General features: G+C 54.7%; 3 protein-coding genes across 4 annotated transcripts in view; 2 read left to right on the plus strand and 1 right to left on the minus strand.

Annotated features, from left to right (window-relative positions):
• The window catches only part of LOC148646713 (uncharacterized), a 263,071-nt gene extending 257,698 nt beyond the window's left edge, over positions 1-5,373 (plus strand). The window contains exon 2 of the mRNA XM_088608901.1: positions 3,849-5,373. The gene's annotated coding sequence lies outside the window, so the exon portion shown is untranslated. The remainder of the gene's footprint in view (positions 1-3,848) is intronic.
• Positions 1-12,513, minus strand: part of LOC148646722 (sodium/potassium/calcium exchanger 3-like) — a 173,603-nt gene that overhangs the window by 33,375 nt on the left and 127,715 nt on the right. The gene's annotated exons all lie outside the window — the stretch shown is intronic.
• The window catches only part of dpf2 (double PHD fingers 2), a 31,120-nt gene that overhangs the window by 4,678 nt on the left and 13,929 nt on the right, over positions 1-12,513 (plus strand). Inside the window, exons 3-7 of one of the 2 annotated variants that reach the window (XM_088608886.1) lie at positions 1,839-1,946; positions 5,393-5,607; positions 6,731-6,823; positions 7,038-7,122; positions 9,485-9,526. In XM_088608886.1, the coding sequence (XP_088465012.1) occupies positions 1,839-1,946; positions 5,393-5,607; positions 6,731-6,823; positions 7,038-7,122; positions 9,485-9,526 (543 nt within the window). The remainder of the gene's footprint in view (positions 1-1,838; positions 1,947-5,392; positions 5,608-6,730; positions 6,824-7,037; positions 7,123-9,484; positions 9,527-12,513) is intronic. The other variant, XM_088608887.1, reaches the window with a different exon arrangement.

A 12,513-nucleotide genomic window follows, 5' to 3' on the forward strand; every position in this document is an offset into this window, starting at 1 on the left:
TGTCTCCAAGCACCGGTCCTGTAGCCTGCTCCCCTCCTCTTCTTTCACGCGGCCAATTTATTTCTTTTTCTCCCCTTCCATCCTCATTTCCTCTGTACGTCTCTTTCCCTGAACGTTTTCCTTTCCTTCCACTCCAGTCTCCCCCCCCCCCCCCCATGTATTTTATATGTATTATATATGTATTTGACCTCCCAGTCAAATGCTGAATTTGTGCACTGGCTTCATCAACCCACTCCACGCGTGAGGGGCCCTCGTTATCCGCCAGTCTCCCCCCCCTGCTAGCTCTTTCAGCGCCGGTACAGAGAGCCGAAAATATATTTTTATTATGCGGAGCCGGAATTTTTTTCGGGTCCCCGAAAATCTGCCTGGTCTCACACCCCCTGATCACAATCGCTGTCGTCGCTCGGTTCGGGAAACCCGACTGATCTCACTCCCGCGGCGTGGAAGAGGGAGGGTTAGGTTCGATACGTACGTCCGTTTTGCAGGAAAATCGCACTTGTATTTATTGATTTTTTTTAACTTTTAACTTAAATTCCTTAGGTTTTGGTGAAACCGAGCAGTTGAACGTGGTGGCCTGTGCTTCATTTGTGCTTCCTAAAAAAATCTGTCCTGCCTGTCAACCCCCTCCCCCCAGCCCCCCCCCCCCGAGAGGGTGGGTTCTGGATCCTTAAGACATCGCCAAAGTCCCTCTCCGATCCCCTTTCAAGCTGCACACGGTTTGCAGGAAGATCGATATAAAAGATCAGATCACGTTATCGGCCCTATACAATGTCTTGCATTAGGGATGTGTCTTTTCACAGACCCCAGCTTGCTCTCCAGGAGACACACAGACAGGGAGAGAGAAGCTGGGGGTCAGAGCACAGGGTCGGCCATTTATACGGCGCCCCTGGAGCAGCTGGGGGGTGAAGGGCCTTGCTCAGAGGAAAACGGAGTAGGATTCCTCTGCCGGCCGCGGGATTCGAACCGGCGACCTCCCAGCCGCAGGCGCAGATCCTATAGCCACAGAGCCAGCCGCTCCGCCTGTCTCGGCTCCTGTCTGCTCCTCCGGAGGTGCAGCTCCTCAGAAAATGAACTCTGCCCCCTCCGAGTTAATCACGCGCCAGGCTCCAGCGAGGGACAGAGCTCAGGGCCAGGGACGAGAGGCCCAGACAGTAGGGGGCCTTTTGTAGCAGCAGTTCAGTGCCAGTGAGCTTAAGAAAGCCGACATTGGCTCAGAGGGGCGGGTTTATTCTTGTCGCAACACTTATTGAGCAACTTACCTGTAAGCCTTTACTGAACTGGTTCCTTTCTTCACCCCTCTGGTTTTCTTAGTACCTCCATCCACGGTCTCCTCTGTGTATTGTCATTGTGTTTTATCTGGTGTGTTCTTCTTATTTATTGTTGTCGTCATCCTGTAGAGCGCTTTGAGAAGCCCCCTTTAAAGGCGCTTTATAAAATAGTTTATTATTATAATTGTCCTAGTGCTCTCCCTTCCTTCTCTTACTCTCTTTTCCTTCGCTCCCCCCCTTGTAGAACCTGATCTGGCGTTCATCCTAGATTTAGGGCGAGGGACAGCTGCTGCCTGTGCCGTTTTGGAGTAGCCGACAAGCAGGGTCCAGAGCTGCCACTGTGGCGTATGTGGAGACAGCCCTCTGTAGTTTCCCCGCGCAGGTGCAGGGCTCACTTCCAGACGGCCCCGCGGGGTGATTGAAGGAGTGATCTGCGCCGGTTCCCGGCCTATAAAAAAAAAAAGAGATTTAGGGGCGGGCCGAGTTGGCGTCCGTCTGCTCGGGCGTTCTCCGGGAGAGAGGAAAAAAAAAATCATTTTTCGTAAACGCCTCTGCCCTCCTCCTCTGCAGGGATGGGTCCCGGGCAGCTCTACAGCTACCCAGCTCGGCGCTGGAGGAAGAAGAGGAGGGCGCACCCACCTGAAGACCCCCGGCTCGCCTTCCCCCCGCTCAAATCAGGTATTCTCGCCACCACCCCCCCCCCCGCCTGCAGCCATCGTCTGCCCCCCCTCAGACTCGAGGCTTCAGAAATTTAGGGCCGGTGGGGCCCCTAGTATCTCGGCTGTACTGTAGGAGGTTGGGTTCTGTGGTCTAGCGTTGTGGCCCCATTCGCCCTGCCCGGTCCTTAATTATTGAATCGCTCGTCCAGAGTGATATAATTAACTCCCGGGCTGAGAAAGGTACTGCAGTGATAATGCCAGCAGCCATATCGCCCTGCAACTCAAAACTGGCAACCCCACTGAAGCTCAGCAGGTGGGAGCCTGGTCAGTAAAACTCATTAAAAACCCCAGGGTGTTTCTCGAGAAGAGTAGGGGTGTTACCCCGGTGTCCTGGCCAAATTTCCCCCCTGGCCTTTACCCATCATGGCCTCCTAATAACCCCCCTCTCTGAACTGGCTCCATCCCTCTGCTCTTCTCCCCACTGAGAGCTGGGGTGTGGGGAGCGGACTGGCGCCTCACCCAGGTGGGGGTACACACTGCTGGGGGTGGAGGGGGGATCCCCAGGACCTGGAAAGAGCTCCGAGTGGAGGGTCCAGAAAGGCGCTATAGAAGTGCAAGGAATTAATATGATTAAAGGGGCAGGATCTATCACCTCAGTCACACACAAACCGGAAAAGTGTTTCTCATGAGTCACCCAGGTGCAGTATAGAAATAGAACAGAAGATAAGACCATAGACAGTAACACGATAACAGTAACGCGTAATAACATAACATGTAATCAAAACTAAGCAAAATCCGCACACAGAGAAATGCAACAGGACAAAAACAGTGCAAGGTCCTTCAGGGAACAGGGCAAAAATAGTATGGTGATTAATAAATATGACAACTAATACAATTTTACTGAGCTACCGAAGGGGCAGTACAATTTCGGCTTACATGTGTGTGTAGTGGTGTAGGAGTACAGTCCTTGTGGGTACAGGAAGACGTTAGGAGAGACCAGAGCATGATGGGATGGAGTGGGGGCGTCTCCAGCTTGACGGCTCTGGGGAAGAAGCTATTTTGGAGTCTAGCTGCGTGCGACTGGAGTGACCGGAACCTTCTGCCAGATGGTAGGGGAACAAACAAGTTATGAGTGGGGACAGACATAGTTCGGGTGGCTTTTTTCAGACTCCTGGCGTTGTAGATTTCCTGGATGGGTGGTGAGGCACTGCCGACGATGTGTAGGCGTAGGCAGCAGTATAATCGTCCGGGCCTTCAAGTTTTCAATAACTGTGAGGGTTTAACTGCCTTAAGTCCTTGCGATGTGCTTGATGGGACGGCAAAAACACCGAAAGGCAGTAGTTTCTTGCACCGAGCCAAGCAAAGTGGGGTTTCAGACAGTCCTGCCTACCTCCGAGTCCAGACCAGATAGGAATCTGGTCCAGGAGCCTAGGAACTGAATACCCACCTGGGAGAGCGGTACAAAACCTAACATGTTAGGCGTTTATTCGGCGTTGAAAGGGAAAAGAAGAGAGAGCCTTCTTCAGATGGGGCGTATAACGTCTTCGGATGGCCCAGCATTGCAGCTCACACGTGGTTTAATGCATGGAGACGCTCAGGGAAGTTCAAGCTGGTGCGACACTGATGCGCTACGTACTGATCTCGCGTGCTGTCATGGGAATATACCCATCAAGGACGCCGCGAGAGAGAGTTCTCACCCGAGTAAGGTCTTTATTTCAATATTGCAAGATGGGGAGCCTCGCTGTCACTCTGCGGAGCGGGTCCGAAACCCCACTTGCTACAGGCAGCGCAGGCTTTTTATAATGTTTCTTTATCAGCCCTATACAGTTTCTTGCATTAGGAATGTGTCTTTTCGCAGACCCCAGCTTGCTCTCCAGGAGCCACACAGACAGGGAGAGAGAAGCTGGGGGTCAGAGCGCAGGGTCGGCCATTGTACGGCGCCCCTGGAGCAGCTGGGGTGAAGGGCCTCGCTCAGGGGCCCCAACGGAGTAGGATTCCTCTGCCGGCCACGGGATTTGAACCGGCAACCTCCCAGCCACCGGCGCAGGTCCTTAGCCACAGAGCTACCGCTCCAAGATGTAATGCAGTGTAAAATACAGCACTGAGTCCCTTTCTGATACTTCTCCTTTTCCTTAAGACAAGAAAGATTCCAGCATAGAAACGAATGAAGAAGAGCCTTATTCTGCAGAGTTTAGCACTTGCACTCGGCTAATTTGGTCATCTAGACAGTACGTCCTGTCTTGACAAACTGTCTTCTAACAATCTGCACGTTGCACAGCAGTTACATCCTTGTTATATATTTCTCTAAAGCTCTTTACATTTTAAGGATTCGATTAGATTTCCATTTTTAGTACGAAGAGCTGTCATCCGGGTGTGAGCGGAACAGGCCCGATCGTCTGGCTCTGAGGAGAAACGCCGATTTTGAGGTCACGGGGTCAGATTTCAAGTTTATTGTCATTACTCTCATATACATGGTATATGGTATAACGAAAAGCTATTTAGGTAGCTCCCGGACATAAGTAGTACAAAGAGAAAAAACAACAACAACAATACAATTGCGTAGCAAAAGAAAGACAGAGACGACAGGCAGTGTGCAAAAAAACAACAACAGACGATGTGCAAAAAAACAACAACAGGCGATGTGCAAAAAACAACAACAGGCGATGTGCAAAAAACAACAACAGGCGATGTGCAAAAAAACAACAACAGGCGATGTGCAAAAAAACAACAACAGGCGATGTGCAAAAAAACAACAACAGGCGATGTGCAAAAAAACAACAACAGACGATGTGCAAAAAAACAACAACAGGCAATGTGCAAAAAACAACAACAGGCGATGTGCAAAAAACAACAACAGGCGATGTGCAAAAAACAACAACAGGCGATGTGCAAAAAACAACAACAGGCGATGTGCAAAAAAACAACAACAGGCAATGTGCAAAACAACAAAAAGGTAACAGGTTATGTGCAAAAATCTGCATCAACAGAATAAAATAAAGGGATAGAAATGATGGGGACTGAGCTTTTGACATGGAGGTAGATTTTCAATGTGTGTTTGGGTTTTTGGTAAGGAAGAAGGCACTGTTGAGGGTGAGGTTGTTGTCATCACACCATGTTGTAAGGAGATTGACCTCCTCCCTGTAGGCCCTCTCCTCATTGTCTGTGATCAGACCTACAACTATGGTGTCATCGGCAAACTTGATGATGGGGTTGGTGTTGTGTTTGGCATTACAGTGGTGGGTACAGAGGGAGTAGAGCAATGGACTAAGCACACACCCCTGGGGGACCCCAGTGTTCAGAGTTAGTGTGCCGGAGGTGTGGTTTCCAAGCCTGAGAGGGCGGGATCGGGGAGCAGCAGGGGCCGGAGGGAGGGGGTTGGGGGGGCAGATCTGCTACACAGAACCAGAGCCCGTGTGAGTGCGCCCCCTTCCCCCCCCCTTCTTATCTGCCCTTCTGCCCCCGCAGAGCTGGAGGTGGCCCTGAAGAAGGACGCGCTGGCGCCCCCGGACGGCAGCAGCCTGGAGGCCCTGCTGAAGGCCGAGCCCCTGGACAAGCGGGGCGCCCCCGAGCCCCGGGGCCCCGAGGAGGACTCCGGCCTGGCCGACTTCGCCGGCGGGGGCGGGGGCGGCGGCGGCGGGGGCGGGGGCGGGGGTGTCACCAGCTCCGCCCGCGCCCGGAAGGTACAGCAGCACCCGAACGTGGCTCGAGGGAGCTTCATGGTAAAAGAGGAGACCCCCCCTGCCCCCCCCATCAGTTCTGTCCTCTCCTGTAGACCCCGGCCTTCCTCTCCTCGCCCCGCGGCGGGCTGTCTGGGGGGGCTCTCGGCCTGTTTGTTAGCGCAGGACAGATCGTCCCCCCCGCCATCGGAGAGCTCCGAAAGGCCCACTTGCACGAATAAAACATTGTGCGTCACTCTCACACACTGGAGACTCAGCAGGTGGGAGCCTGGCCAGCACCTGGAGGGGGAGACTCCTGGGGAAGCTGAGGCTGCTGCTGGAAGAGGTGTTAGTGGGGCCAGCAGGGGGCGCTTACCCTGCGGTCTGTGTAGGTCCTGATGCCCCAGTATAGTGACGGGGACACTAGACTGTAAACAGGCACCGTCCTTCGGCGTCCTTCGTAAAACCGAGGTCCTGACTCTCTGTGGTCATTAAAAATCCCAGGGCGCTTCTCGAAAAGAGTAGGGGTGTAACCCCGGTGTCCTGGCCAAATTTCCAATTGGCCCTTACCAATCATGGCCTCCTAATAACCCCCCTCTCTGAACTGGCTTCATCACTGGCATCCTGTCCAGGCTGTACCCTGCCTTGTGCCCGTTGGTTGCCCAGATAGGGTGCACACACACACACACACACACACACACACACACACACACACACACACAGACACCAAGGCCAGAACCCACCAGCATGCCTTTGGACTGTAGGGGGAAACGAGAGCACCCAGAAACATGAAGAGAACATACAGACTCCACACAGACAGCACCCCCCGGGGTTTCGAACCCAGGACCCAGTGTTTGTATGAACTGCTTGAAGGGGAACCTTGGTCGGGGGTCAGCCGGGCATCGGTGCTGCCCGCCGGCCAGGCAGGGACGAGCCACACGGAGGACGAACGCAGAGGGGGGGACGGTTTCAGGCACCCCGGTAACAAAAAGGATTCTCGAATCCTACGCGTTTTGACCGATCTTTTAATCCGTGGGGTTAAGTCCCGTCGCGATCGTCCGTAGGCCCGGGGCTCCCCGGCGGTGTTATCGCTGGCTGTGGAGGCGCGTTCTGACTGTACCCCGAAACCCTCTCTCCGCCTCCGCAGCGGATCCTGGAGCCCGACGACTTCCTGGACGACCTGGACGACGAAGACTACGAGGAGGACACCCCCAAGCGGCGAGGGAAAGGCAAAGGGAAGGTGAGCCCCAACCCTACCCCGCCCGCCCGCCGCCTGCCCTGGGGGGGGGGGTCCGCGCTCCGATGGGGCCGAAAAACCCGGGACCGTGGCGCTCGGACGTCCTGAAAGAACGCTCGAGCTGAAGACGGGTTCCGATGGGGCCCGATGAAGAGCTTTGAGTTGTTTTTTTTTTGCGGGGGGGCTGTTGTGTAACCGGAGCCGTTGGTGTCCGCAGGGCCGGGGCGTGGGCAGCGCCCGCAAGAAACTGGACGCCGCCGCCGCCGCCATGGAGGACCGAGACAAGCCCTACGCCTGCGACAGTGAGTACAGACCCCCGCCACCCCCACCCCCCCTCCGTCCGAGAGCCGTGAGCTGTGTCCCCCCACCCCCAGGTTGAAAGACAGTTTCGGTGCTGGGAGACTGAAGCCCTCAAGGCACCCCGGTCTCCGTCTGCCTTTGTCCAGTCTGTGCGGCTTCTTTGGGGGACCACAGGGGCCGGGGACGGGGGGTGCGATAGTGTCCCTCTGTCCGCGGACCGCAGCGCCCCACCATGCGCGGCCGAACAGATCCTGGGGGTGTCGGCGAGAGGGTCCGGCCTCGCACCCGGGCGGACACAGCTTCCCCGTGGCCTCTGTGCCAACCCCCTCCCCTCCCCTCCCCTCCTGTGTTCCGGATGGCGAAGTCCGCCGGGCGCCATTTCCGAAGCCGAAACCGAGGCCGAGCCCGTTCCGTTGCGCTGAGGGTAGTGGTGGGGGGGGGGATTTTAAAGATCAGAGGCGCTCTCAAGACGGAACGCCCTCCGCTCACGTCAAGCCCCCGCCCTCCCCGGTTTGCAGATCCAGAGCTTTCAGCCGCGGTCGTTGGATCAGAGCTTAGAAAAGGGAGGGGTGAGAAACCCACCCTTTCTCTCTCCTGCCCCTCGGGTGCCGGAGGAGGAGGAAGAGGAGGAGTTCTGGGGTGCATCGCGGGGGGGTGTCAGCCAGCACAGACACCCCCGCCCCCAGCGCACCCCCTCACGGCCGTCCGCCTGTGCCTTGCTTGCACCACATTTCCTCCTCAAAGCTTTTGAACACCTGAATCTGTCTTTTTTTGGGGGGGGGGGGGGGGTCCTCCTAAATCCTAAATCCTAGAGCCATCTGGCGGAAAGACCGAAAGACAAAAGTGGGGTTCTTTTGACAGAGTGGGTTGCGGGACTGGAAAACAAGAAAATATCTTCTCTGGCTGCAGGTGGCAGAAAGAAAAAATAATTGGGCTGTTCTACAGTGCTGTCAGATTGTCTGAAACGAGGCCGAGAGGCGTCTCCTTTTTCCCCTTTTTTGTTTTAAGAGGCGCTGGGTGTGATCCGTGCCGATAGGGGCTCACGGGCGGCACACCCTGGCAGAAAGTCCGTTTTAAAGTGGGGGCGCCGCATCGACAAAGAACGCGGCGCCCGAGTCGAAAGCTTTTCTAAGGAAACGGGGGTGCGGCTTTCGGGGCGAAAGAAATCCGATGGCGTTGTCGGCGTGCAGGGCAAATCGATGGAAGGGCTTAGGTAGAGGAGACTTGGATACAGCGCCGCGGGCCCGGTGCTCTGTGGGAAAACGCTGCCAAACGCTTTCCCGGTAGGTCTGGTTATTCCTTGGAATCTCCTGGCTGGGAATCGCGTTGCGGTGTGGCGCACCGGCCCCCACTCTAGAGAGCCGCTAGAAACGGCGGTCCAGCAGGTGGCGCTGTCGCCTCACCACCTGAGCGCGACGATGGGGGGGGGGCTTGGCGTCGAAGGTCTCCTGCTTGCAGTCGCCCGAATCTTGGTTTGTCAGGTGGCGCGGGTCATCCCTAGCGCCCTGACTGTATTCAGGTTCCTCTCAACCGGGCCTACCTCCGGGTGGGTGTTCTCCGATGAACTTGGAGCCGACCTGACCTCGTCACAATTCCGTGCTCTCCCCTCCCAGCGCTGGTGACCCCCCTGTCCCTCCACAACTGATCGCCCACTCCGTGTGGACGATCAATCAGTCCGCTCCCCGCCCCCCAAGACTGTTCCAATCTGTTAAAAAAAAAACCCCATCTAAAGCTTACATTTGGGGCGAATCGCGAAATTGCAAGCGGGCACGAACTCGCGTTTTGAAAGGGGGAAGCCATATTAAGAACTGGACAGTGGCAACACGTTCACAGTAAGAATATGCAAATGCAGGGCATGCGTGCAGTGCCGGTAATCAGCAGGGACTCTAAAACACAAACGAAAAAGAGGGGCTGTTTCTAATCTACAGCTGTGTAAGAGATCAAGCTGACTTGCAGCTCAGATCAGTGTGTCCCAAATGTGTCTTCAGAGACACATTGTTCTGGGTAGTTCGCGATCATGCCCTCTTCCTCTGGTTTCTCCTGCGGCTCTTTGTACCTGTAGGCACGCGATGAATCGGTCCAGTTTTTCCTCGATCGGCATCCCCTTAACAAATCCCCCCTCCCCTCAAAAAAAGATAGGCATGCACTAGATCGAACTTGGATTTGCCACATGATTGCAAAGGTATAAGCAGAACAGAGGTTTATGGGGGGTGGGGGTGCGAGGGGGGGGGGGTTGGGACCGGGTGGGGCATGTGTCTCTTTTCATTTCCCGTGTCTTGTGAGAAATACTCTGAGTCCTTCTGTCTCTGCTCTCTCTCCCTCTCTCTTTCTCTCTCTCTCTCTTTTTTTTTCCCTCTCTTTCAGACACTCACAAACAAAAGCATATTTCAAAACCTTCTGAACGAGGTATATTTCTCTCTCATCCCTCCTTTCCCCTCCTCCCCCCCCTTGTCGGCTCCTTGCCTGTGCTTCTTCCACCTCGTCCGCGTTGAATGTGTGCGAGCTAATGGGCCAGGCAGCCTACACGAAGCCGGCGAAATCTCGTGAAGTTCTCCTTAAACCGAGCCAGCACTTTTGAAGTCCCCATCACTTTTCTCTAGTTTTAATGATCCACGTTGTGCACTACTGGGTGCAATCTGGGCTTCTCCATAGCAGGGGGGCTCACATCCTGACTTGAGTCCTATCACAGAGCAGAAATAATAATAATTATATTTGCTTACACTTGTATACACTTTTCTGGACCCTCCGCTCAAAGCGCTTGACAGGTCATGGGGAATCCCACTCCCGCCACCAATGTGCAGTCCCCACCTGGATGAGGCGCCAGTCCGCTCCCCCCACACCCCAGCTCTCAGTGGGGAGGAGAGCAGAGTGATGGAGCCAGTTCAAATAGAAAAGAGGCAGTTTCCTCCCTGGTTTCGTAGTCAACACAAGAGGCAGAAAGGTTACTTGCGATGCATAAAAATGCATCTGGCTTAGCTCGGGTCATGCGAGTCGAACCCTTGCCAGTGAGCGATCAGTCCGGACAGCTCTGTAGTGAATCCCTGAGCCAGGTTCAGAGAGAGGTTTAGGGGTGTTGAGACCTGGAAAGAGAGAAATACTGTAAGATGTAGGTCTGGCTACCTAATAACCAGATTCTGCTGCTATGTGGAATTCAAACTGCACTGAAATAATAATGAATAATTGCTTACACTTATATAGCGCTTTTTCTGGGCACTCCACTCAAAGCGCTTTACAGGTAATGGGGATCCCCTCCACCCCCAGCCAGCAGTGTGTACCCCCACCTGGATGAGGTGCCAGTCCGCTCCCCACACCCCAGCTCTCAGTGGGGAGGAGAGCAAAGTGATGGAGCCAGTTCAGAGAGGGGGGTTATTAGGAGGCCATGATGGATAAAGGCCAGGGGGGAAATTTTGGCCAGGACACCGGGGTTACACCCCTACTCGTCTCGAGAAACACCCTGGGATTTTTAATGACCACAGAGAGTCAGGACCTCGGTTTGACGTCTCATCCGAAGGACGGCGCCTGTTTACAGTCTAGTGTCCCCCGTCACTATACTGGGGCATCAGGACCCACACAGACCGCAGGGTGAGCGCCCCCTGCTGGCCCCACTAACACCTCTTCCAGCAGCAGCCTCAGCTTTTCCCAGGAGTCTCCCCTCCAGGTACTGACCAGGCTCCCACCTGCTGAGTCTCTAGTGCAGGGCTTCCAGCGGGGAGCTGCAGGGTGACAGGGCTGCTGGCTCTCAAGCTGAAAGAAGCTGGCTGTGCTCATTCCTGGCTCCTCCTGCTCCTCCTGGCTGCTAAGATGCCTTTGCACTATGTCTTTGCTGGGGGCTGTCATTCTAGCCCGATCGACCCTATCTCGCGGCTTCACTCTAACGTGCTGCAAGCCTGCCGTTTCAGAACTCCTGCTTATGTGTTCCTTTTTCCATCCGGCTTTCTCTCTTGTCTTGCCCTTGTTTTTTGCTGCTTCTGTGCGTTTGTTTCGGGGCTCTCCACTTCCTCTCCACCTCCCCGTGTGTCTCATCTCTTCATGGCTCTTGGGGATTCACCAGCGAAACGAGTTGATGCTTTTGGATGGTTCGGGGAAGGGAAAGACGTTTGCGTACCCTTTGCACAGAATGGGGTGGTGGTGGTGGGGGGGAACTGAAATCTACACACGGTTCTGCTCCCTGCCTGATGGTGATAAACTCGCCTTCGCTGTCCCCCAATTTGAATTGTCTTGTCAAAGCTGAAATAGAGAAGTCGTTTCATTTTCTGAAATTATCTTTGATGGTTTGCACCTGGGGGCAGCGCGGTCTCTGCAGTCACTGAACCGGGGCCCTGGGTTCAGTGCCGGACCTGGGGTGCTGTCTGGGTGGAGTTTGCATGCCCCCCCCCTCCACAGTCCAGAAGCATGCTGGGAGGTGAATTGGCTTCTGGGAAAATCGGCCCTGGTCCGAGAGTGTCTTTGTGCCGGCGTGCGCCCAGTGGCGATCCATTGGTGTCCAAAACTTCAGAACGACACCAGCGTTTTGCACGTCGCAGTCACGACTCGCCAAGGGTGCGCAAACGTGTTTTTCCCCCTGAACGTGTGTCTGGAAATGCTGGGGGCTTTTTCCGGTGGCCCGGGGGCGCTGCTTTGTCAAAGTCCGGCTCTCGGCAGTGGCTTGCAAAGTCTTCCGACTCCCTCTGTGTTTTCCAGAGCTCTTGCACCTGCTTGGCTTAGCAGCCGAGTGGATAAATGTCCGCCGTTACAGGTCCTGGCCTTTTCCAATCACAGAGCTTGCAAAGCCCTAATCGGCCTTTGACTTGAGACTAGGAGGCGTCGGGTGGACAGGCTGTTTTTCTCAAAGGCAGCACAAGGTGACTCTGGATGAGTAGCAACAGCAGCAGCTATAATTGTGCCCAGTGTTCCTGTGCCAGAGCCGTTTTTCCTTTGGGAAATGGGTGGAATCACTCCAGTCCCACTCAGACGATAATAATAATCAACTTTATTTTATATAGCGCCTTTAAAGGTGGCTTCTCACAGCGCTTTACAGGATGACAACAACAATAAATAAGAAGAATACACCAGATTAAACACAATGACAATACACAGAGGAGACCGTGGATGGTGGTACTCAGAAGAGCAGAGGGGTGAAGAATGGAACCAGTTCAGTTAAGGCTCTTCTGAAGAAGAGGGTCTGGAGTCTGGATTTGAAGGAGTTTAGAGAAGGTGACTCTCTGATCTCCCTGGGGAGAGAGTTCCAGAGCTTGGGGGCATAACAGGAGAAGGCCCTGTCACCCCTACAATGTAGACGGGCTTGGGGGGACAGTAAGGAGAGCAGAATTCGAAGAGCGAAGGTTGCGAGGTGGGGAGCAGGGCGATAATAGCTCAGACAGGTACTGAGGTGCCAAGCCATGCAGAGCCTTATA

This window comes from Lepisosteus platostomus, chromosome 16 (assembly GCF_059453375.1).
Source record: "Lepisosteus platostomus isolate fLepPlt1 chromosome 16, fLepPlt1.hap1, whole genome shotgun sequence".
Classification (NCBI taxonomy): domain Eukaryota; kingdom Metazoa; phylum Chordata; class Actinopteri; order Semionotiformes; family Lepisosteidae; genus Lepisosteus; species Lepisosteus platostomus.